Source organism: Eretmochelys imbricata, chromosome 5, assembly GCF_965152235.1.
Source record: "Eretmochelys imbricata isolate rEreImb1 chromosome 5, rEreImb1.hap1, whole genome shotgun sequence".
NCBI classification, from domain to species: Eukaryota; Metazoa; Chordata; order Testudines; family Cheloniidae; genus Eretmochelys; species Eretmochelys imbricata.
The window spans coordinates 56,889,757-56,917,277 of record NC_135576.1 but is presented as its reverse complement, the minus strand read 5'-3'; the positions used below and the strand labels follow the sequence as shown (position 1 = coordinate 56,917,277).

Below are 27,521 nucleotides of genomic sequence, written 5' to 3'. Positions count from 1 at the left end.
GTGTAATAATCAATGTTCTGGATTGAGTCACTGAAGACAAATACATATGTCTTAAGCTTCTCCACCTCTGCCTCTCACCCACACACAGCTGCTGCTTGCTCCCTTCCTCCCCTCCAAAATACCCATAGCCCACACTTCCAATGCAAAGCACCAGAAGATGTCCCCACCCCAAAGCAGGCCAACATTCTCAGGCTGCTTGCCGACTGCTTCTTAGTTTCTTAGATCCATGTCTCTGCTTTCCCCCACTGCCAACGCCACACTGTTTTCCCCCCTCTTCTGGCATGATCTTTTGATGCATCTCTTCTTTGCTGGTACCCACACAGAGGGAGATATCAGGAGCTGCTGAAGGGGGAAGTGAGTCATGTCAGGAGGCCAGTCATACGGAGGAGCTAGGTAGCTTTGGAAGGTAAGGGATGGTGCAGGACTCACTCCACTAAATATACCTATTTATCCTGCCTCTCAGTAGCCAAAATCCTTCCTCCTTCTGGAACAGTACCCTGCTGGAACCTAAAAACCCAGGAGAAGAGGAAGATCCTGAATAACAGACACATGGAGAATAGCTCATGTCCTAAGGCTTAAATGGGATATCAAAATTATCACATGGTTATATTGGCATCACTGCATGAATTTGGCTTTTTGTTTTTTAAAGGAACAGACACATTGTGACTTCAGATGTTATTAAAATTGTGTATATTTCACCTGTTTAAAAGAGGTGTTCTATCCTAATTTCTGAGCTGCATAGTACAAAGAACCTGTTTCACAGACAAAAGCAGATTTCTCACCCCTATTTAACTAAGAGCTGGTGTTTTCAGAGCAGTATTTTGTATTAGCTTTATTAAATACCTGACATACCTTTCATCTCCTTTTGTCCTTGGAAAAAATATGTTAAAATGGGAATGGAAGTCTTAATGTAAAATTTTCAGCTGTTGTGGTTATTGGGAAGAAGGAGATAGTTGCCCTGTCATTTCTGCATTTTAATCCTCAGCTGTCTCCAGACAGATAGTTGAGTTTGGAAAACTTCATAGTTTTTATACCCCTGCTACGTTTGTCAAATTAACACTTCTGTAGAATAAACTATCAGGGCTGCGCACCATCTGCAATTTGTGATTTGCCTTGTTAATGACAATGATGATAGAATAAATGAACAGTTAGCATCTCAGCACACTATCCACCGTATTATGCAGACTACTTTATATTTTAGGAAGACCACAGTTTAATACCTGACATTAATAGTGGGATCAAGTACTATGGTCACCTCACCTTTGTCTCCTTTGTCTGTCTTGTCCTCGTCCATTTCTCCACAAACACAAGTCAACGGCACCCCAAGGTACTATGGTAAAAGACAAGTTTCTGGAGTTGAATACAAAGAAGAAAAGGGACAGTCTTCTGTTTGATTGTTCTCTGCTAAGAAAGGAAGTGCCACATATAAGATATGCCAGCAATGTTAGGTTGTAGGAACAAAATAACAAAAATATCTGGATGAAAGTTATGTCTTTTAGGTCTGTGCTATAGGAAAACATTCCTTTTTCTATGAACAATCGTAGTTCTGGGTCTGATTCTTCTCTCACTTACACTAGTATAAATGAGAAGTAACTCCACAGAAATTAGTGGAGTTATGTTGTGTAAAACAAAAGTTAGGGAAGAATCAGGCCCTGGGAGATGACTCAGAGATATAGAAGATTTATGTCTCTGTGTGGGGTTGGGGGGTGGAGGAGCCATCTAAAAAAGATTTGTATTTGGTGCAAAAAATGATCTAATATAGCACCAAAATATGTTCATTAAGAGTCAGGCTTCTCAAGTGGAATGAGATAACTGCAAGTTATTATACAATATATATACTATACAGGAACCATATTGTGCCCCTGTGGAGAAATACCAATGGAGGGGCAAGGAAACTGTGCATTGACCCTTGAGGACCCCATTGTGGGTGCAGGATTTGCCCTTCCATGGAAGAAAGCAGGGGTTCTTGCTTATGAACCCCCTGGATCTCCCAAGGTTTGCTCAGATTTTGAGGATCCTCTCAGGTACCAGGTCTCTGCCATCTCCCCGTTTCCCTAGCAGCACAGTTTCAGTGCAGCCACTGTGATAGAAACTCCCCAGACAGTGCCAACTGTGAGACACCTCTTTAGGGGGTTCATCAGTACAGTGCATGTGCATCAGTAATGTTAATACAGTCCTAGACTGTCTCACCTCTACCCTACCATTCCAACAAATGTCCTGTTCATCCCATCTCCCTCCAGTTGCAGATTATTGGATTCACACAGAGCCCCTGCACAGGATCTAGGGGAAAGGAACATAATTGCTACAGAGATTGCTACTGCTGAACCCCTGATCTCTTTCTGCACGGAGAAGAGAGATCCACAATTTGAGAGTCCCATTCTCATGCCAATCCTTATAACACAATCTGTCCCTAAATTTAGAAACTTGCTGCGCTACTTGTAGGCTGGGCTCATTAGGCGGTGTATCGACATAGATTAGTTTAGGCCAGACTCCAGATTTAATATTACCTGCAACCTGTTTTCAAATGTTTTCAGCCCCAAATGGCAGCAGTTTCACAGTACCTGTACTAGTTCCTCTCATGCTGTTTTCACCATTTTGGGCTCAAATCCTATCAGAGTGGGATGAAAATGAACATCTAATCTCATATGATTTCAGCAACACCCACACTGGAACGTGAAAATAGACCCCTTCCAGTTTGGCATCTGACTTGGAACAAAATCATGGGGAGCAGTTTAGATCCAGGGATCAAAAATCACCTCAAACATTTGAAAGGGTCAGAGTCAAAGTTCTGGCTTTGCCCTTCTTTAGTTCCCAGGTAGCTTGGTGATGATGTGTTCCATCATTTTTAGAACTTGGGAAGTGAGACTGTATTATGAACTCTTGACTAGACAAGCTCTAAAACAGTATTGATCAGGAAGAAAGCAGCTCAGCTTCCCTCTCAGCTAGAGGAATAATGCAACAAAAATATAAGGGATAAGGAGTCCAAAGTGAAATGGAGGGATTTTCCAGGCAACATGGCTATATTCAGGAACACATCAGACATGCAGTCAGACATCAATAAGAATAATAACTAGGCTGTTTCTTTTGAAGTGGAGACCGTTGAAAATAGACAGGTTCTGCTCCCCCTTAAAATAAATAAATAAATAGAGAAAATATTAATTAGGTAAGAAATATTATAAATTCAGCAGGTACCTTCAAAGTCAGTAGTAAAATTAGTAAAATCAGCATGTCTAGATAAATGATTAAAGTTTTCTCTTAAAATGATAATGAATCATCTAAATATGAGAGAGAATTGATTTTGCAGCTGGTGACCCTGTGGCTATTTTGCCATTTACTGAATGCACAGCCAGCATTCTGTAGTTTACTTTTTGTTAAAAATTATGCCAGCTTTTAGAAAAACAATGTGTAAAGGATATGTTAAAACTGGTTAAGTTTTACTTTACAAAAGACATTTTACCTCAGATAAGATAAACAAATGAAAGGATCAATAGAATTCTTGCACTCACTAGTCCATGCATCATGTTTAATGTTTTTTCAGTATTACATATGCTAGCTTCAGTAGTCTATATTTGTATGTTATGACTCTGCTATGATTTAAAGTTTGTCTTATGCTTTCTGTAGAAAAATGCACTCTCTCCTGAGATAAATTTAGCAGATTAGAATGAATTCCCTCCCACAACTTTTAATGTGGTATTCTGACCATAAGATCAAAACACATAAATGTAGGTTATGTTCAATTTCAAAATCAGAGTGTTGTGGACAGCTGTTTGAAATCTTAAAATGACTCATTCATTTGTTGCATGGCTTCTTGCCCAAATGAACCATACAGTAGAATGCACTATTTCTGTATCACAGTTATATTGCAACAATGATGACATGAAATATGTAAATCTGTTATAAAAAGTTGCTGTTAATCAGCCAGATTCTGCCCTCAGTTACGCTCACTCACGCTACAATCACATATAATCTTAAGGGCCAAATTTACCACTGGTGATATCTCTGTTGACCTCGGTAGAATTATATCAGAGACAAATTTGACCGAATGAGATTGCTCAGTGAAGAATTTGGCCCAGTGACTTTTGCCCTTGTTCTATATTTATTGCAATACTAAGCAGTACAGGGTGGGGGATTCAAAACCATCTTTATTTGGTCCCATGAATCTCTTTTTAAAATAGGATAGCTTTTTATCTGTACATTGTGCCTGATCATCCAGTCCTTGTTCAGGTAAAATTTCAGTGGGAGTTTTGTTTGAGTAAGGACTGGGGATTAACTGTTGGGTGTTTTTTTTGTTGTTGTTGTTTTTGGGGGGGCTCATTATTTTAATTAAAGAAAACAAAATTTTCTCTGACACATCATTTTCAGCATTATCGGTATATTTAGCTCTTTCTTTAGGGCCTGATGGAAAGCTTATAAATTATGTCAATGTAAAGACTCCAATTGATTGCAGTGGACTTTTGGATCAGGCCTTTATCTGTCAAGGTAAAGGATTTTTTTTTACAGCATTTCTCATTTCTTTCCATTTTTTGATAATATACAGGCTGTTCTGGGATTTTTTTTTATTTTAAATCTAATAAGCCTACTAAAGAAGCCTGCTGCCTAGCAAAAGAGAAAAATCTTTATGGCAGGTCTGTTTCTTTTTTAATGAAATCATGAAAACTTTAATCAGTGACACATTTTAGCTAAGTTTTTCAGGGGTCACCTTGTTTATAAATTAACTATTTTGATTCTCTTATTTAGATACTCCTTACTATCCTTTCTGTGAGTTGTTCAAAGAACTCTGTCTGGGGTGTTGCAGCAGTACAGATTCAGACAGTACTGTTCGGAGAAGGAAGTGGAGAGTTTTGGTTCCCATTTTGCACTTCTGGAACAGTTTAGGGAAGGAAGCACCTTTACACCTTTTATTGTTCGTGGTTGCTGACATCATATCCTTCCCTGACCACTCTGTGCGTGTTTCCTGCCATTCTATCAAGATTCTTCTGTGTTGCAGGGAGAGAAGGGGAGAGTTTTTGTGTGTGTGTGTGTGTGTGTGTGTGTGAGAGAGAGACAGAGAGAGACAGAGAGAGAGAGACAGAATGAGAGGGGGGAGTGGTTGCTGATCTGCAGCATTTGTCCTTTACAACTTATTCCTTTTTTTGAGGCTCAAATCACTCTTCCATCAGCTATCTCTGCCTGTGCTAAATCATAAAGTGAACAGAAGCCCGCCAAAATGAAGTTCCTCTTTTTAGTAAGCAGTCTGATTTTTTTATGTTTGGGTTTGCAAAAAAGAGAGAAAAAATGCTGAAGACTGTAACTCCACAGGATTTAACTATGACATTTTTTTTAAAATGCAGATTGTTTACATGTAACTATGTCACTACGTTGGAAGTTTTCTTTTATGTGGAAAGTTATTTCAGCGAGGCTTCTGGAATTATTTTAAGTCCCTTTGGGTAATGAAAGCCTGCAGGACTAGCTTGAGTTTTGTACTACTTGCAAGTTTTCTACTTAGTGTGCTTTATTTGCATTTGGAAAATGTAATTTGATCAGTGAACAGGAACTTCAAAAATTTAATACCATAAACTTTATTCCTGCAGGAATATCCAAAAAGTATCATGAGCATTACTGAAATTCCTAGAGCAGGTGAAGGGCAATTGATAATATCCATAATTCTTTGCATTCTGGTTGACACAAAAGTTGTCAGTCCTTTGAAAGTTATGACCCATGAATCAGATATACTGATTTACTCATCTCAAGATACATTATATTTCATCCAAATAGTTGCTTTTATATATGTTTGGTGTGGGGGAGAGGGGGGTGTACAGACACTCATATGTGAAATATACAGTTTAGAACTATATATGTGTATGTTGCTATATATTTATATGTATGTATATAAATATAGAGACAGATGCACAAAATACCAGATATCACAATTTATTTGTATTTGCAATAAAAATAACAAATTATAGAAAGACAAGAAATTCACTCAACAAGATCAATCATTTTTATTTGTCATTAGGTGAGTAAACAAAAAGCAATCAGGAGAGTAAACAAAAAGCACCTTCAGGTGAATTCAGTAAAAGGTAACCTGTTGCCTTTAGGTAACACTTCTTGCATTTCTGTGTAATTTTGAGATAGATATCTATGTATGGGATCCCATTAATTTCTTCTCCCTCCGACATCCTGTAAATAATGCGCTACCTTCCGCATTTGTTTTTTCTTCCTAATAGATTGTTTCTTCAAACTATGGGACAAATTTTGCTCTGAGTTACACTAATATAAATTTGGTGTAGTCAGTGAATTTGACATCCATGTAACTGAGGGCAGAATTTGGCCCCAAAAGCATTGTGTGACTATTTTAAGAATAGTTAGTTGTGCCATTGAGTATTAAGAGTTCCGTACTCTGAGCTATCTTAAAAGTTTTTGTTATTTGAAAGATTGGTGTGAAATGTGGAACTGATAACTGTTTGGGAGAGGGGCTCACCATATTGTTATTTCACCAGGAGCTGGCTGTGCTCTTCCGAGTAGATTTTCAACATTCACTCTTTTTTCTGCACTCATTCAGCTTCAGAATCTTGATCTGTAAAGCAGCTCTCATCCTTGCTAACCCTGTCACCACTTTTCTAATCTGTCCACCCTGACCTTCCACCTTGAAGTGACTAAGAGCTTAGGCAGGCGTAGTGCTGTAAGCCGATAGTGCCACCAGCTTCAGTTGAATGAAAGGAAAGGAAATTGTTCCATATGCATTTGCTATGGATTAGTGTATTGGCTTACTGTTACAGAGAAAGCCTGTTAGACTCCTTTGGGTCCTGCATGTGCATGGGAAACACCACTTTAACTTGCTCTTTGTATCGGAGGTAAGACTATAGGAAAAACAGGAAAGAAACCCAGTCCAAGGAAATTTAAGACCGTTTCTAAAAATAGCCTGGGTTTGTTTGTCAACAGTGAATATCAGATGGGACTATGGCTCCTAGATTTGTTTAGAAAAAAGTTTGTATAAATACATTTTAAATAATTTGTTTTATTTCACTGTTCGGCACATCTAGTTTTTTATGGTTAATATGGTCTGGTGACTGTCATTTTAAGTAGTAAAAAGATTGCTGAACTGTTTCCAATGGGCAAAAAAGCTGCATAAATACTTGTGCACTTTATTTTGATGGCATCACAAATTACTCCATCTTGCATGCCATATACTGTAAAATAATATTGATTAGCGATATACAAAGGCATTCAGGTATAGACAATATTAGGATCTAAACCTTGTTTAATCCAGCAGAATTGATTATATCATAATAGCTAGTTAAAAAATTATAATCAGCTGATTATCTTTTACCTATGATCTCAACTCTTCTTAAGGTGATAAAATACTGAACAGCTTCAAATTAAATAAATACAAAGAAAATCAAGAGAGAATTGAAGATCAGACAGAGTGATGTCCAGCTTTTCTACCTCAGTAGCTTTGAATCAGAGCCAAATAATGGATTTAATGGCCAGGACATCGGCTTAGTGTTACATAACATATTGGGGGAATTTTTCAAGTTGGCTGTGAGAGCACCAGCTTAAAATAAACAAGAAAACTCCAATTTGTTGTAAAATTGGTAAATTTGGACGAATGAAGAAATACTTTTAGTATAACGGAACTGAGGTAAAAGTGGTGATGCACTGATAATTTTTTATTGAATCCTTTTTAGATTGCGGGATTTTTTTTTTTTGAAGTGTTTACAAATACTCTGTGCTGTCACACTCAGCTAATAATTATGGTAAATCTTAGGGGTGATAAGAGACAAAAGGAATATTTATATTATATGAATTTTATTGCCAGATTTAACATAATTTGTGTATGAACTTTTCCAAAAGTTTTTCTTGTCTTTTGTTTTGTTTGGTTAAATAATGTTTTGCAAGACTTTAGAATTACTCCTGAAGTTTATGGCATTTTATGGAATATTTTCTGTTATTTTGTCATGTATTTATCTATTTACTCTAACAGTATTTAATTGTATAATGCAACTAGTTTTTGTAAAGTGCAGAGGACTAATATGTGGGCTTGTTGTCAGAAATGTGAAAATACTAATTCAAAACATTCTTTACTGAGCAATTCTTCCTATTATTCCGTTCTGCATAGATGAAATACCTTATGCAAATATTCTTGAATGGAAAAATTCACGTTAGCTAGTTATGTACCTGTGGTATAGATAATTTAGAACATACTTTGAAATGTAGTGGGATAAAGAAGTACTACTTTTCTTTTAAAGTATTTTAAGTAGTACTTGAATTAACTGTATGTTTTTTTAAAGAATGAGATTAAAGGATTTAGATTTAAACTAGCTGACATTTCTCATATATCAAATAGCACTTTAATAATGGTCCATCCTATTTGCATAATGAGGGGCATTATCACCTCTGCTGTCAAAACACAAGATTGTTTTCCCTTCAGGAATGAATTAGCTGGCCTACGTAGCATACACAGGTACAGAAAGGTTCGTTAACTCTCTTATTTAGGTAATTTTTCATATTAGCACAATGAATGATATTTTTAAAATAGAGATACCTAAATCCATGAAAATTATGGAGACATGCATTTCAGTCATCTTAATCATTTCCTGAAAGATTTGTGGGATCATGTATAACTATGAAAATAAACTTTCAGGTTACTACTATTAATATTGTCTTATTTACTTTATACCTGCAAAATAATTTGCTTGTGCACTAGATTATAATTAAGGCACTTGGTAAACTCCCTGTGGTAACTTTTATCTATCTAGCTGGCAGTTTTTATCAGTTTTATAGTAAGAGTTTATGTCTTTTGTGTGCTTAGCAGGAACGGATGCAGGGGTCTGTGAACTGAGTAGTGCAAGTGCTGAAGAGGGAGATTTGTTTTGAGGAAACGGGAAAGAGGAAGAAAAGAGAAGGAAAAAATACATAATTCCAGGGACGAGAGAGAGAAGAAAAACGGGGACTATGGGGAGAAAAAAGATTCAGATCACAAGGATTATGGATGAACGTAACAGACAGGTGAGTAGCAAAAATTACTGCTTGTATTGGAGCTTCATCTTATAGTATATTGCTGGTGTGGCTTACACAAGGCAGTGATAATAAAGAGGATAAAGATTTTTAGAAATATTTTTACCTTGTGTTACACAATATATGAGTAAATGAATATTTAAGGTGCTTTTGGAAACATCAAGATGTCTGACTTGTATATTTTTAAAGTTTATTAATATGTTACAGTTTGGGGTTTGGAGACATAGGCCCTGATCCTGCAAAGACTTATGTGCATGCTTAACTGTACACACACTAGGAGCAGTCCCATTGACTCATGCACAATGCATAAAGTTAAGCATGACTGCAAATCTTTGCAGGATCCAGGCCATAGCACCTAATCCTGCAAACCCTTATACACATGAACAACTTTATTTGCATGAGGAGTCGCACTGAATTCAGTGAAACACCTCACATGAGTAAAATGATTCATGTATGTGCATTTTGGCACAACTGAGTTCTTATCTATGATACAGGAAAGTACTTGTTCATATATGTTGAAGTCTTTGCTGCTTGTGTGTTGGACATGGATTTTGAAAGGGATCTGCACATCATAATGTGGCTTAATAATCAAGACCTAATAATGCTGGTATGTTGCATGCACCATGAAACAAAGAGTGTATACTGATACTGGCTGGAAATAAGTCTGCCGGGGTCAGTCACCTCTTTTTTTTTTTCCTTTTTTTTAATGTGCTGGACACTCTGATACCAAATATTAACAGCAGTACATCCTCTGTTTAAATGTGATCATGAGCCAAAATTAATGTTTCTCTATTTTAAGAAAAATAAAAGTCTCACTATTCAGTGTCCTGAATTAAAATCTGTCAATGTATACTTAATTTGTACCTGAGATATTGTACTAAGATTTGAGGCACACAAATACAGAAATAAGATACATAACATTATTGAACAGTATTACTAGTTGCCTATTAAGAGTGTGGCTACAGTTTAGGATTACCCTACTGTAATTATTTTCTATACCTCAAAAAGCATTTAGTATTCAGTTAATTTTAATACACTAATTACATGTACTTGATGTATTATTTTCTTTGTATATGCAAATTTGTATTATAGGAAATTATTATGTTGTCTTTAGGGCTTAAAGTCTCATAATACCATCCAGAAGCAACCCAGTAGAGGAATGATCTAAAATTTTTGTTTTCAAGCGTGTCTTCCATTGAATTTGTAAGCGCTGTGGTATGAGCATGCCTTGTACTCTCCGTGGCAGAAAATCGAGTTTAAAAAGCAAACAATGCTAGGATTTATGATGGATACAGTCTGTGTTTTCCCTACAGGTTGCTTATTGCTGTGGGCCAAGCCAGAAAGCAATAATTCTGTCAATATAAAACCACCATATTTGTTTTAATTGGTCTGTAGCTTGAAATTGAAATTAAAGTTGAAATATTGAACTGGATGTGTCATTAACCATTTAGACACTGGCTGTTCTGGCCAATACCATATTACCACAATTTCTTCCAAAGCATGTCTGAATTAACATGTTGTAAATAAAGCTACATAATTTTGCCATTAGTAACATTTATTTACACTGTAGCTTTAGTATCCACTTTCATGCGTTAATAGAAGAAGCCAATAGAGGACTTCATTCTCCAATGCTGTCAATCTTGCACCTTTCATGAGGAGTAAATTTACTTAAAAAATAAATAATACAGATCTTTAAATCATTTACTGTAGCACTCCAAGATTTTTAACACCAGTTCTCAAAATTAGTAATATCTAAAAGCCTTTCTTTGATTCATATACTGTATATTTCATCAGCAATCTTGCAGCCACTCTTAGTCATAACATTGGAAGACTAATAGCTATAGCATTACTACATTACTATAGAAATGGTTTATTTTTCAAGTGTTTGGTTATTTTCGTAATTTTGGTAAACCAGATTTAATAACAAATCTGGAAGGATAATTGTACCATCCTTTAGCTGCCACACACTATAAGTGGCTTCATGCTGCTGCCTCATTTCTAATAACATTTTGAAAACTCCATTAGTAAACTGTTTCTATTGGTTTTTCTCCTTTGTACATTTAGGGCCTGATCCAGAGCCCAGGTAAGTCAGTGAAAAGATTTCTGTTGACTTCAGTGGGCTTTGGATCAAGCAGCTGAAGTCCAGCTGTACTGCTAGCAATTCAGTATGACTGGATTTTCACTGACTTTGCTGATTGTTCTTTTAAAAATTTGAACAGGAAGTAGTACTTCACAAACATGGGTATTTGTTAAAATATTTCACATCCTGTCAGCTGTTGCTCCTTCTGGGCCCAGTTTCATCACTGAATTTGTTTTCTAATGTATACATTTGTGCATTATGTTTTTTTTAAGTCTTCTATGTATTGATTTCTAATATTACATTATATTTGTGAAAACAGATGAACCAAATTAATTTGGATGCACAGAACAGGGAATTCATAAACTGTAAGAAGTTTTTTAATATTCATTTTTTTAAAGTCCCAGTTAGAGCCATTTTTGTAAACCTTAGTCCTGCAAGTAGTCCCATATTCTAGTCTAATGAGACTACTACTGCATGAGTGAGGACTGTTCACCTATTTTATGGGTTTGGGCTCTTAGCCCGTTCCCATCATAAGGAAAGGTTTTCACAAGGGACACAGAACAAAACCAAATCTGTTTATCTGAACCTGTCATACAGTCATTCGTATTGAAATTTTCAGTGTAGTTCTTCTGAGCAAGGAGGGTTGGATGCAGAGGGTGGGGGAGTGTGCTGCATGTGGAGTGTTCATCCCATGTGCAGATCATGCTGTGCCTGAATTCTCTGCAGGGCAGCACATAATGCATGGGAAGGTGTGAGGCATGTATCAGGGCCAGAAGACCCAGTGATATACAGATCTTCCAATCCTCTCCCCACAGCGGGGATGGAATACCTTCAGCAGAAGGACACTGCAGTTGGTCCATGGCCTGGAGAAAGTGATTCCTCTCCACTGTCCCCCACACATTTACCATGCCTGATTAATCAGGTGGAACACTGAGCTGTGGATTTACCCCGTTGTGATAGAGATGGCAATTGTTTGTTTAACAGATTACTACTCGCTGTAGTAGAAGTCTCTTGTGCTGTGAAGAGCGCTTGTATGAGCATATTGCAAGAGGCAAAAATAGTGGTGTCTTCTAGCAGTAAAAGAGTATCTCTTTCTAAAAAGAGTTATCTCAATGGATATACTTGGGTACTTGGTTGCTAATCTGACATTAAATGGAAAAATAAACCCTCAAATTAAAACGGGTGCAAAAGAATCATGTTATAAGCAGCCAGTGTGATCAGCACCTTTCTTCATTAAATGTTTGATAACAGATTCTAGATAAATATTGAGGGAATGAGAAATGCTCAGGAGTGCTGTTAACAGACATGTGTTTCCAGCTGCAAAGGCGGAGAGAAGTGTAACATGGGTATATGATCTGTGCTTTTCTTGAAACAATGAAATCTTTGAATAGTTAAAGAAAAATGAATACAAATTACACAGAGGCCTGATCTTGAACTATTGTAGTCAATGGGAGTTTTGCCATTGACTTCAATGAAGGCCAGCTCAAGTCCTGTAATCATGGGGAAGCATTCATGGAATTTTGTTTGATGGATGCTGGCAGGGGGCCAGGTTCTGGTTGGCCCTCACATTGGTGCACGGTGAGAGAAGGAGAGTACAACAAGTCTTCTCCTTTCCTGGATGGCCCCAGATCCATCCATCCCAGTTAGAGAACCCATTGCATTTGGCCCAGGCCATTTCTCATAAGCCTTTTCACTGCACTTTAGACCACAGAGAGGAAGAATAAAAATACCTCGCAGCCTCATGTTAATGGCAGATGGTTGGAACTCTGCTGTGGACTTGCTGCTATAGCAATCCTAGCAACTGGGAGGCCAATAAGGGTTATCTGCATGCTCAGATTCTGTGGCACCATCAATTGAGGTGGTAGCCAGCAATATCAGCCTTGTCCTCTGACCTTGGACCATAAGTTCCAACAGAGACTAGCCAGCAAATCAGCTTGTTGAGGGTTGTCAAGATGAGGGCTAGAAAAGTGGGGGGAGGAGGAATTTGCAAAAACATAGACATTTTTTCAGTTTTAATGTTTGTTTATTTCAAAGTTAAAAAAAATCAGTCAGCTCTACAGTTGAGTGTAATATGGGAGGCAAGAGGTATTTTCCAAAAATTTTGTTTAAATTTCCCCTCATTTATTTTTCAAATTTTGAAATTTGAAACATTTCAACCAGTCCTAGCGAGGGCCATTTCCAGTTGCACTGGTGTCCCATAGAGAAAGGCATTTTTTTTGGGGGGGGGGGGGAAAAGAGCTCCAGAAATTCCCTTTACACTACCCAGACAAGGCAGGCCAGGCTTAAAGGGATGGCTTTCGTACCATAATTATGTTATACTACTGTTATAATAGGACATTTTGCGATACCTAATCAGAGTGCACATTAATTCAAAAATACTCTGGTGTCAGATTTTGAACAGCTTCCAAGACCTTGCTGTCTGTCTCCATCATTTTTTCTTATTATTAAGAGTCTAACTCTGCTGGACTTCACTGTGACAACTTGTGTGACTGGGACAAAAAGGATTTGGCCTTAAATGTGGTGTGATGATTTTCATGCCTGCAGTCTTCTTTCTGATGTTTTACATTTCTTTATTTTCCTAGTTGTGAAGCATACTCTAATCCACATTCCTAATTTTAAGTGTGCTCTGCTTAGCTAATAACTCCGCACGTTTTGCTTGAAACATCTTCAGTTTTGTTATGAGCTGGGGAGGGGGGGTATGTAGAGGACTGTCAAATACTGTAGGAAATACGTACTCAGATAATAGACACTCTAAGTAGTATGGCTCTGTAGCTGGTTTGAAAACAATATTAGAGGCACTTGGAAAACACGTGCAGAGCAACTTTTGCATATGTACGATTTGATAATTCTTTGCTCCCAGCACATGTGTGAAATTAGGTAAAACAAGACTTGCTACAGTTATCAACTGAACAGAGAACAAATTAAATCAGATAAGCAAAGTGAGGTTATAGGGCAGGGAAGAATATCCTGGAGGGAAATGTCCGTTTGCAGGAAGACCTAGATTTGTTCTACTGACTCCAATACCTCATGCGGCTAGTTTCAAAACTAGTTTCAGACTTAGGGGCATCTATTTTTATCTGCATTAGCTCTGTTGAAAAGAACAGACTACAAGATCGTCACCTCAATCAGAACGTCATCTGTAGAAGCAGAAAAGGGAGCCTGATGATTTAGTGCACAGATCAGCTCAAATTTAGGAGGACATTTTGTGAGATTTCCCCCACAACACCTCTACCAAAAAAAAAAATTCAGTCTGCTCTCACAAGTTAGCTTGGCTTTAGTCTAGTTTTGAGATTTTAGGAGGTTGGTGGGTTGCCCACCAATTACAGCGCTTTATGAAGGGAATATCTCGATAACATTTAATTGTGCAGCTCTACACCACTCTTTTCAATGAGATGTACCTTAAAACCATGATGTAGCCTTTAATTTGTACAAGCCTGATTTGCCACCCTTGCTCACATTAAGTAGTAATTTACATCATCCGTAATGGCACTGGAATAGATTGTCCCTGTTAGGCACAATACCTAGTTTTATCAGAGAGGCTACCTCAACATTTCTCTCTCTTTAACTAACAGAAGATGTACACTACATTTTAGTGACCAAGTTCCCAAATTTTAATGGCCCAATTGGGCCTGATTCCATTTTAATCTAAAATAATTTCATATTGTACTAATCTAATTGAGATTCCATACATGGTAGAGAAAATGTTTTAAAAGCGATGCTAACCTAATAATGAATTGCATGGCTGTATTATATTTAAGATTAGGTATGTTTGTATTTCCAATATATGCCAGAGTATAATTTAAAATTAATTAGCTTTAGGTAAATATTTAGGCCAAATTACTTTTAATGTGAAGTATGAATGAGCAGCCTAAGTAAGGATAGTCCAATAGTAATTATGGTATCATTAAACATAGCTGTGTTGAAAACTAGAGCAGATATGGCCACTGCCTTTCTGTCTTGTAAGGATTGATTTGGAAGGCCCTGAGGGAGAAAGAGCTGGAGGTGGGAAGCAGAACTGAAGCCATTGTGGAGAGGAAGAAGTTACACTCTTCCTGTTATGACAGGAAATGCAGACAAATGTGCTTCCTGACCATTTGCTCAGCAGGGAATGAAATATTCTTTGACCTTTACCTTATGAACATTTTAGTTTTGTTCAGCTAGTAAACATGTTTTTTATCCAAAACATTTATTTGTACCTGCCAGACCTAGTGAATGTGGTATAAATAAAAAGTCAGTTTTATTGTACTTTATATTATCTAGAGTATGTGTATGGATGGAAAGGATATATTTTCTTACAAATAAGATGCCCATGTCTATACATCTAGATATAAGTGAGTTAATTCAATCTGTCCTAATGAGTGAAGAGGAATGGTATAACTGAGATTAACCATCATTATGCATATCATTCAACAGAGAAAAAAAATAATATCCAATCATTCTTCAAGTCTGAATATGATATAGGTTATGTTTTGGAGAATTAGAACTGTTTAGAATATATGGGAATAAAAGACTCTGAATGTTGCCTACCCTAATAATTTGTGAGTTGCTATACCATCCATTAATTAACATATCTCTGAGTTATCCCTCTCTCTTTATTCATAAAGACAAATGTCATAACAGAGATCAGCAATTATGTACTAAAAATTTAGGACTTGTGAAAGAGTGAATAATCTCACAGTTTTGTTTAATTTTCTGCTCCATTATTTGTGTGCTGATACGCTAACAATAAAGTGTAATGAAAAAGTACAGCACCTTCATTTTTGTGAAGCTTAATCATGAGATGCTGAAAGAACCCTGTTTTATAAGATAGGGCCATTTAATATATTACAGTCATAATTTTAGGTCATTCTACTTAGAGCTCCTCTTTAGTAATGCTGTTCAGCAAGTCATGGCTCAGTATGCTTGAGGCTGTCAAGCACAATAGTTCTTTTTGCAGCATAACTCACTGCTGTGTCATCCCTATAAGTTATGCTGGAGGGTTACAAGAACATAGAGCAGGCTGCTGAAGAGTCCCTTACTGCTCTTTAAAGGGCCTTTCATTTAATATGGCATGCCTAGTCGTTGTTGCATAAAGGAGGGTTTGTCTAGAGGGAATCCTGCACTGGTGCTACTTCCCACTGCCACCACCGCTGAACATAGTCATAAAGTTTGTTGCAGGAGAGCCTTTTAAAATGACAAACTGAGCTAAGCAGAATAAAATAGACGGGAGAGTCAGGGGTGGGAATAGAAAGGGGGTTGCAGCTTTTGAAGAGCTTTCGGGGTTTGGCTATAAGATAAGTAGAGATAAGTGTCTGCTCCTGGCACTCTAGTCAAAAGTCACATGGCTCATACATGGCCATCTTGATTTTATGATGATGAGCGTACTTCATTTGATGCATCCTGTTTGCCAGATACCCCATATCAGCTGACCCCACTCTGAATGAGGAGGGACAACCAGCACAACACTCCCCAATAGCCAGGTACAAAGTATACATCAAATATTGGATGCATGAGCCATCTCCAGTTTCCCCAGGCCCTCACATTAACATATACATAATGTCAGGAAATGTGTGGGGGTGGGGGTTCAGACTCCCCGCTCTTCTCCTCCTTTCAGTGCCAGCACCTGCACAGCCTTATGTCAGGACAGGAAGAGGTGAGGGAAGACCTGACATACTGTCCAAGGATTGGTTTGCTGCTGGAGGGCAGGGCAGAGCACTGGCTGCTGTTTGGAAAACAGAAAAAGCAAGCCGTAGACTCTGTGGTCCCCAGTGACAGATACTGAGTACCAGTGATGGCACTGCTATTACGGGACAGTCACTCAAAACTAGTCTCTCAGATTATCTCAGATTTAAAAGTCAAGAGTGGAAGAGTCCAAAGGGAAAAAAAATGTAGCATCCGTGCAGCAGAGACAGGTCACAGACTAAATCAGCAGAATAAAAGCTTCAACCTCTCAGCAGTGACTCCTGCTCTTACACTGTTCCAGTCACATCTACAAGCTGCACAACAATTTTGGTATAATTTTAGATAAATAAAAACAATTTCCAGTCGATTGCTGTTTCTTTCTGTTATCACAGTCTGTTAGTATAGTGTCTTGAGTGGAAAAAGCATACGTACCCATTGTATTATTCATTCCAGTATGTGAAAGGACCTATATAGAAAACCAACTAACCTATCTCCTAATGTATTTAATTTAAATAAACATTACTCCCTACAAATAAAATGCCAAATTCTGGCACCATGCCAAATTACCTTCCTAGTGAGAGCATATTGCAGCTATGGAGTACTGTGAATGTACACCTGCATTCTGGGTGGCTACAGCCCCATTCACAAATATCACAGTCTCTGATCCCAAAACCATGTCTCGGAAAGCCCCTTCACAGCTTTGACCATAGAAAGCCTGGAGAATTGTCTTTCTGTAGTTTGGAGGAGAGCCAGAATTGAAGATGGAAAATGTCCTCCCAAATTGCCTTTGGTCCATGCTTTCCTTCTTGTGCATATAGTAAGTTTAACCTCTAGCCAGAATCTGGTCCAAAATGCACAAAGACCTAGCCTTGATTTATGAGAGGGAAGCTAAGAACTGGCTTTTTCACTCTTTCTTTTGTTTTTGTAATATTTAAAACAAGCATGTGGTTTGCTCAAAGCCTGGACAATCATCTTTGCATTTAAACTTCCTTGCTTTACGTACCCAAGTACTGCAGACTTTCAGGGCCTGATCATCTGAGGTGCTGGGCATCACGATTTTGTTCAGTCAACATTCATGGGCTCATCAGCTCTGAATAGCAGGCTCTAAATGAATAAAGCAAGCTGTATTCAGAGCTTATGTAGAACACATGCAACTTGATTAATTTTCAGCGTGCTGCACAAGTACATACTCCATTCCCTGCACACTCCACTGGAAATGTTGTCTTTGAAACACTGCTTGGCCACACTAGTTACCCAGTACTTATACTGTACTTTTGAAAACTTAAAAATACTGACAATTGCTTTTCTATTGTATGGCTTATGTATTTTGTGTGTGTGAGGCTTCAGGGTTTTAAACACAGGTAAAAGCCAACCTCCTGATTCTAGGCAGCCATTTTATATTTCTCAACACTTAATTCCCCGATTATCTCACTATCATCATAGACTAGTCCAAGACTTCACAAATTGCCCAGGACTTCACAAATTGTCCAGTCAATAAAACCTCCTGTATACAAAGAAAAATATGGAAACTTGAGGACAGTACTAGACATCCACTGATCCAGAAAGCAGAAGGGATAAAGCATGTCCCAAATCTGATTTGGACATCAGGCTCAATTGTGAATTAATTAATTAACTAGTCCTTGGTACAGTCAGCAGGGGTAAGAATATGAAATTATTCAATCTGTGCTACTGAAAAATACATTTAATATTAATCAGATGTCATCAAAATCCATGTAATATTTTGTGTGTATGCAAATAGATCAGATTTATTTTTAAATACATCAGTAAATTGGCAACACATAGTTATATTTTTCTGGCTGTGAAATAGAATATAGATTTTACATTATAAAAGTCTTCCTTCCTGAGAAATTTTTCCTGTAGTCTGACAGATTATCTAGCTGCTTATATGGCTTTCAATGTCTGTAGTATCTGAGTTCCTGATCAGTTATCAGGATTATTCCTTTTCGAGATTTTTTTAGCCCTAGTAAAGTGATCATATTTGGATTGTGAAATGTTACAGTAAATCCCTTCTCCTCAATACGACCAGCTACAATTTTTGAATCATTAAGCTACTCTGTAGTTTGTGTGTATGCAACTGTGTTTAAGAAATGTCTGTATTTACTTCATGTTGTTCTTAACTTCGCACAAGTAAAAATTATTTCTTAAGTACAGAATTACAGACTTCCAGCTATAGGTTTCAGTTGGCTTGCACCTAGACATAAAGAGACAACATATTTTTAATACATTATTGCAATCTTTAACACTCAGTGAAATCACTGCAGTGCTAAAATATGGTATCTATCATCTTAGTCAATATTTATTAGCTAATTTTGATTTAGGTGAATATAGCTAACAACATACTGGACATAAAATACAAAGTTAAATATATTTGTTGTTTGTTCAGATTACTCACTTAAATACTTCAGAGGATAAATGAGTATATTCCTCTTCTTGATGTGGCTATATAAAGGAAATTATGTGAAAGGAGAATGTACCTTTAAAAGTATTCTTAATCTCTCCTGAAGGTCTTGACCCTACTGCAAGTTTAGTAAATAAATAGGCTCATCCCTATTACAAACTATTGTAAAAGTATGAGAAATTACATTATTACAATACATTATTAGGTATAAGTGCAAAAGCTCTGAATTGCAATCAGTCAATGACTGGCATATTTTAAAAAGAAGAGTAATATTCTAGATCACTTTAGAAACAGTAATAGATACAATTGTTTTTATGTCTAAGAACAATGGCAAAAAAGCATTATGTAATACATTTGAAGACTGTTAAAAAGAACATGGAGATAATAGTGAATTAAATTCAGAGCAATTAAGATTACATTTTAAAGAAAAGTTAATAAACCCTCTAGCTTATCTGTTGTCCTTTTTATTTTCAGTGTTCGTGAAAAGGCACTATAAGTAGTATCTTTTTTGTGATAAGTGTTATGAAATAAGTATGTGCTATGCAGCACATCTGTGTGGTTACCCAAAATGTTCAGGAGCACCTAACAGTAAACACAAACGGTGGCTTTAAAGATATTTCTGTGCTGAAGTATACTTTGATGGTGAGGAGCTGTAACATGCTAAATTCTGAGGTTTCTGTGCAACAGAAACCATATTGTATAGATGCACTCCACCTACAGTACTGCGGTCAACTAGTCTGATTGAAAATAGTTTTAGATGCAGAAAAATGTGTCGGGTTAGTACATTCTCCCCTCTGCATGTGATCCATAGCTTGTTTAGCCTTTTCTAAAAAATTATATAGATGTTCATATTACTGTGTGTAACATTGCATCACAATTTTCTGCAAGCAGATAAAGTGTTTAAAAGGCATTTGAAAGACTGATCAGTTTTTCAATGGTAAGATGAGTTTTTGACTGTGTATTTCATCAATCATGCCAAACAGCAAAAGCCAGCTGGACCTTACCCATTTAGATATGTCTTAATATCAGCCGTGACAAAAATATAGATTCAAATCTAATGCTGTGCAAACTGTTTTTTTTTAAATGCTTAAAAAATCAGATTTAATACTAATCTGTCTGTTGTTAATAGATTTTATAAAGGTGTTACAATGATCGAGACGGCAATAAAAGTGACATCATTCATGATACATCGTGGAGAATAAATGTACAGAGCATTGGCATACAGCCACATCTCTTTGAGATAGACTAGCTGGTAGGGATTAGAAATACTTAAATGTCACGTTTTCCATGGCATGACCAGCTGGGATTCCAAGGTAGAGTGGGGTTGCAGTTATCATTAGCTTGCATTAGGAGTGTAACAAGATAAAACAACAGCCTTCTGAACCATGCAGAATGGAATCTTTTTTGCCTAAGTGATGAACCATGTGCATAGGTACTTTTACTGATGGTATTAAGGAATTGGTAGCACTGAGTGTCAGATTAAGCAAGTCTACACTACCTGATTAGTGCTTCCCTCAAGTTGTGTCAAATACCCTCACTGCATATTTGATTTGACTGATAATTATTTTAGTACCGTACGTTTAGTCACTTTCAAAATCCATCACAGAAAATTACTGTAGAGGAAAATAGATATTAAAAATAAAATATCTATTTATGTGTTTAGTGCAAATGGAATACAGGAAAAAACAGAAACAAGTCAGTTCTTACTATCAGATTAGATTTCTCATGGTAAGAAACTCATATACTAAGATGTGTATGTTTTATTGGAACTTTGCAAATCAATCATGAAAGAAATTCAGTTTTTAATTGCAGGTCTTCATACTGCTTAGATTTTGCATAGTTCGCAAAGATTCATAGCAGTTGCTGACTTGCCCTCACACAAGCCATATATGTGCATCCCTAATTTACCAAGATAATGTGACTGGAATCCTTTCATTGTACTAAAAATGCTAACTCATATTTCTAAGTATCTCCTTTGAGATTAAATAAAATGTGTCAACAGGTATGTATGGATAAGAACTCACCTCAGTAATGCATATATATTGCTGGCTAGTCAGTACTTATATAACTTGTTCTTCACTCCCGATTTATATTCTTCATTGTACTGACACTTGAGAATTTGAAAGTAAAACAAAAAGGATTTTTTAATATATCTGGTAATTTTTCAAAACTGTTATAGATCTGTGCATCTCTACATCAAATCATCTTTTTTGACTAATTAAATGAGATATAACTTTTTTCTTACTGATAGATAAATTGTGGGGTGGAATTCAACTGGAACTAAGACCTGTTGAATAAGAATAGGCTGAATCTTTTGTTAAAAGTTTTCTAGAACTGAGGTGTAATGTTTAAAATGTTGTGGGGGTGAGTGGCAAAGACATCTACTATGCAGAATAAACTTACTAGCTTATGTGTGGGCAAAAGATTAAGTGTACTGAATTAAAATATTTTGGGAAGAATCCAGTGCCAATGGTTTAAACTGGTTAATGAGACAGGAAAAATTCACAGTTCAACTAATGGAAATGCCCCATTTTTTTACTTTCTGTAGCTTGAATTGTGCATTGAGGATTGTATGCATTTCCTTCAGTTACTTAGCACTTCGATATTTGTGTTCTGTGTTGGAACTGTTTTGATTTATTTGCTTTCCAGCTGAACTTATTGAAGCTCAAAGACTATAGAATTGCAAGTTATAATTTCATAAAAGAAACAGGACTCTAGAAAAGAGACTTGGGGATTTTTGATAGACTTATTTTCCTTTTTCCAGGTGACATTTACAAAGAGGAAATTTGGGTTAATGAAGAAGGCTTATGAGTTGAGTGTTCTATGTGACTGTGAGATTGCTCTAATCATCTTCAACAGCACCAACAAACTGTTTCAGTATGCCAGCACTGATATGGACAAAGTGTTGCTGAAATATACAGAGTACAATGAGCCACATGAGAGTCGAACGAATTCAGATATTGTTGAGGTAAGAATATATGTCCTGTGAGGACTAATTTTTGTCAATGCTCATCTAAGACATCTGATCTTGCTGAATGATTTCTGAAGCTGTGTAGTTTATTTTTAAGAACACTGTAATTTAAAAGAATTCAAGGAAAATTGACTTAAAAGTTATATGACAAATGTTTGCACTTTCTCTGTCACACAAAAATAGTTGAACATCGGAAAAATCCAACTTTGCTTAGAATGCTTTTACCAAATATGTAAAATTAGAGCATGGAAACAACATTTATCAGAACGTTATTGACACTTTATAACATTATCATAGTAGAATTATTTAATGTAGACTGTTAGATGTAGCAATCTGTATTTTAACTGCTCAAGAATATTAATTCAAACTTAAAACATTCATTTTCAGCATTCATTAATTCCATTACTATCATAGCAAGTTAAACATAGTTTAAGACTCAAACCAAAGTAAATGTGACTTTTATGGATTTTGTTAATATAATAAAACATTAAGTAAAATTTCCAAAAGTGCCAAAGTGACTTAGGAGCCTACAGGAAACATTTTCAAAAGCTCTTCAGTGACTAGGCACCAAAGTCACTGAAGTGCTTTAGAAAATGTTACCCTTAAACTCTTAAATCACTTAGGTGCTTTTGCAAATGAAACTTAGAGGCTTCTGAAAATTTTACCCTTGATGTACACCAGTCAAGAATTTTGAGCACTGCAAAGGAAGAGATTAAATTTAATTTGTACATTTTAGATACTTTCGATGAAGAAATAGTTCATGAGCCTATAGATTGTATTGAACTTACTGCTAGAGGTTCACAATACAGTCACATGAAACTATATTAATAAATATTGTAACTAAGAATATAACCCTTTTTGCAATATAGTTTCATGTTGATGTACAGGGCTCTACTGTTTAGCTACCTCCCAGATCCACCTGCACATCTCCTTGCCCCCATTAGGAAAGGGAGTGAGTTCTCGCCAAGGGTGCACCATGGGTACTGGAATCCATGTGAGGTGGGACCACGAAGGGTGTGGGATGTACATCATTCCCCCCACCTCTCCAAGCCCCCCTTGGAGCCTCCACATAGATGGGCAAAGTCTCCCACTGATCTCTAGGGATTCAGCCCTGGCACTGGTGGCCAGTCCTATGTGCCGTTCTGCAAGGGACAAACCCTGACCCCCAAATTATCCTCCTTCCTCTCCTGACAGAACAAAAAGAGCACATTCTTAGGGAGAAAAACCTTGTTGTGATATTTTCCCTCTAAGCTCCCTCTTTCAGGTTTTCCTATGGAAACGGGTGATCAGGCCAATAGGTCGGGATTTATCTGGGTCATGTGCTGTGCTTCACAATGAGTGTGTAGGTCCTTTGATCATCAAGTCCTTTGGTTTCCAAGAAACTTCAATGTAAATGTGAAACTTAAGCTATGTTTATGTTGCTGTAACTTTAAGGAGTAGATTTTCAAAGGGAATGATATGCACACCTGCAAAACCCTTTTTATTTTATTTTACTTTTTGCCCCAAAAAATTGTCTGATTTACTCATGTGTTATCCAGTTTGCATTCGAATGTGTAATTTTGTGGGGGACACAAACTTCTGTGGATAACCATATTGTTTTCAACCCTTAGAAAATTTAGCCGAAAAATGGGTAAATATAATTATCACTAAAACAACAAGGAGTCCGGTGGCTATCCCCTGAGAATTATCATTATTTAAACGGAATGATGTTAGTAATAAAGAGAAGCCAGATAAAGTGCCTTTCATTACGTTTCTTCCCATATGGATTAGCTGTGATAGTAGTTTAATCAGTGGGCAGTTTGAATGATGTGGTTTCTAGCATTGAGAAGTGCTTAGGCCTCTCCAGTGACAGTATTGTTACCAGGTCGGAAGAAATAGTTAAGCATTATGTTAGTGTTGAAAAAGATTTATTATATTACCAAAAAAATCTGTGCAAGTATGTCTTTACTTGATCATTAACTTTACTGTTACCAGTACAACGGGGCAAAAAACCCACAAAAGAGCAGACAGATGGTTTTGCACTCAGTGTAGTTTCTATATACTGTATGGTAAGGTGCAGAATACAAAACTGCCACATTTTAAATATTTAAATTGATCATTTAAAATTTTACTGCATTATGAGTATTTCCTTGTGGAGAGTCCGCTGCATTTGGCTGTGTGACATCTAGACTTCATAAAGCTTTTAATTTTGTTCTTCCTAGGCAATCAAAAGCAGCCTAAGGATTGGATGGTATTATTAAGTTTGTTCATTTTCATCTTAATGATTGTTCAATAACTGTACTTCAGCAAAAGTACAGAGCATAGCTCTGCTTGCAGCTTTCTACAAAACTAGAGAAGAAAATCTTCTGAAGTAACATTGTTTTTGAAATACATGCATGGTATGCCTGTGTAACATTCTCTGTAATTAATTTAGAATCCCAATTTCTCTTCACATGATGCATAGTAATGTCTGTTTAGTTATTTTTTTCAATTCCGCTATCGGTGATTAGCACATATCACAACTTCTTCAAATTGTATACATTCCTATAATTCAAAAAAAGTATAGATAAGAACATTAGTACGGCCATACTTGGTCAAACCAATGGTCTGTCTAGCCCAGTATCATGTCTTCCAACAGTTGCCAGTGCCAGGTGCTTCAGCGGGAATGAACAGAACAGGGCAATTATCGAGTGATCAATTCGCTGTCGTCCAGACTCAGCTTCTGGAAATTAGAGGTTTAGGGACTCCCGGAGCAGGAGGCTGCATCGCTGACTATCTTGGCTAATAGCCTTTGGTGGACATATCCTCCAGGCATTTATCTAATTCTTTTTTGAACCCAGTTATAATTTTAATCCTTGATATACTTTCATTACTTTCAAATGAAATTATTGCTATTCAGATTTAAGCCTAAATTATTTTTATATAGCTCTGATTAAAGTTGTTAGTTTTATTATCAGCCATTTTAAATGCATTTTACTGGAATTAATTATGTCTAGTATTTATGAAGATACCACTCTTCAGATAACAATTTATTATTTGAAGTAACAGAAGGCAAAGGACTTTGCATTTCTAATAAGTGTTATGCTGTTTTTCAAGGAAGAAATGGCTTGGAATAAGTTAATGGGTGTTTTAATGTTATTGCAAATCGCACCAAGCTATCTCAGTGCTGCTCAACTTGTACATATAGAATTCAGAGTACAGCCATGACATGAAATAGATTAGCTAATATTAAGAGAGTTTATAAACCTTTTAAACCAGTCGGGTTTGTCTTCTTTTCAAACTTTCTAATCTATCATATTAAAAACAATTAATCCTGTAATGTTATTTTTACATAACAATCGCAGTCACTTATGATACCTGTCTCTGAAATTGCCTGTTCAACTTCATTTCACGCAGTATGCAACAGATCCAATGTTACCTTCCTTATAAAAATGTATTCTGAAATACAGGCGTGGGAGTTTTGAGTTCTTTGGAAAAGTTATCTGTTAAATGGGTTTGTTTCAGGTGTTACAGTGTAAATTTCCTCTTACCACCTACTGGTCACCTAAACTCTAACATGGAGGTATATCACTTTTGAGAGAGAAAAGTGTATTCACCCTCCATGTTTACTCATGTTTGGATCTCTTCTAAGCAGTGAATGACAACTATTCCAAATCCTGTTGAATTATGTGTGGCAGTTTTGTGATGTGTATTGGTTCCGCAAACAAAGCTTCACTTTGAGGCCTCAGTCTGGAGTTGAACTGTGTTCCTAAAACTGAAGCTTCAGTGTCTTTAACCACTAAACCACCCATCCCACAGTCTTTCATTAAACCTTATTTCTCTTAATACAGCACATCAGTTATTGGGATTTGACAATTTATTTTAAGGAATAGTATGAGCTATGTAAGGTTTGGTTCTCTCTAAACCTTTTGATTTTGATGGCAAAGATCAACTTCTGCATTATGTAAACTTCCCAATGCTGTATGATAGGTACCAAAAACAATACACTTAGTACAGTTGTCATTCTAAAAATAGAATTCTCTTGTGCAATAGAAAATTTTAGATTACTAGAAGTCTTGTTATTCTTTACTTTAAAGTGGGATAGGTCTTTCTCAGAATAAACACTCCTTTTGCATTTACTACATTTTTTTGTTTAATCTATAAAATAGCATTGTTACAACTATGGGTTTCGTTCCATCTTCAGTTGTATACAAAATACATCAGATTCTCCCTTTCTTTAATTGAATGGGATCTATAATAAGTATCACTTACTTAACATGCACAAAATCACAATCCTCCAGTTTTGGTTACTGAGGTCATAAATGGCTGTATTGGTATTTCTGCTTGGGGATGAGGAAAAAATGGGATTAAGATGGGAAAAAGGGATGGGTTGATTTACTTAAGTGAGCAAATTCCACTTTCTGCAATAGAACAGAGATCTCATTGTTTGTTCAAAATCATGGAGTCTGATTCTCCTCATTTGTATAAGTTTTACACAGTTGTAACACCATTGACTTCAGTGGAGTTTCTCTTGCTGTACCCCAGTATGAGTGAGAGGAGAATCAGGCCCATGGCTTGTGAATTTGCTGCCCATGTCCCTAAAAAGTAAGTGAGTCATATGTCATAAATAAAGGATGCATGCATGCATCTCATAAAGATACCTCTAATGAGCTAATCTTTACACACCTTGAAAACATGACCTTAGTTAAAATAGTTTAGTCTGTTAGTATATGTCTGGTTAAAATGCATGGAAAACACCAGTTTTGATTATTTTGACACACAAAGTCAATGGGTCTTAATTTGTTAGACATAATACACATATTACAATTATAATAAGGAAAATCTTGTCTGCAATTGCCAATTGTACCAAACCTTAAGGTCTATGAAAGCTACAGAGCCATGCGTAAACAGCCCATAAGTTCCTTTTGTTTGCAGGAAGAACTGGTCTCTTTTGCCTCTTTTTTGTGCCTGATCATGGTTTTCCCTATGGTTTACTCAGTTCCCCATATCAGAGACCACTTTCTAACATTACCTCTAGGTTTTGGGTTAATGGACCTGCCTTTGTTCCCCAGCCATATGAGCATCATATAGCTTTCCCTCCCACCTCACCCCTTTTTACCTTTACCACAACTGTAATACTTGCCTACTGCCACCTGAACAAGGGAGAAGATGGACAGCACCTCACCACTGATAAGGAAGCATGTATGAAGGACTGCTGCATGACACACAGCTGTTTATCATCCTGTGTTTGCTCTAATTTATCCAGTCTAGTGCATTTGTTCTCCATTCTTCATTTGGGCAGAACTCCATTGACCTGAAGTGGAAATCTTGCCTGAGTAAGGGATACAAGACCTAGCACATTCAGTTCTGCCAATAATGCCAAAGCACAGTGTCATTCCTCCAGGAGACTGGAAAGGCCATTGTCCTTTGTTTGC

At 36.7% G+C, this 27,521-nt stretch overlaps 1 protein-coding gene across 5 annotated transcripts in view; it reads left to right on the top strand.

Annotated features, from left to right (window-relative positions):
* Positions 1 to 27,521, top strand: part of MEF2C (myocyte enhancer factor 2C) — a 137,275-nt gene that overhangs the window by 44,187 nt on the left and 65,567 nt on the right. For 4 of the 5 annotated variants that reach the window (XM_077817177.1, XM_077817178.1, XM_077817173.1 and 1 more), the window contains 2 exons: positions 8,792 to 8,988; positions 21,922 to 22,125. In XM_077817177.1, coding sequence (XP_077673303.1) covers positions 8,935 to 8,988; positions 21,922 to 22,125 — 258 coding nt within the window. In that variant the 5' untranslated portion in view covers positions 8,792 to 8,934. The remainder of the gene's footprint in view (positions 1 to 8,791; positions 8,989 to 21,921; positions 22,126 to 27,521) is intronic. The other variant, XM_077817176.1, reaches the window with a different exon arrangement.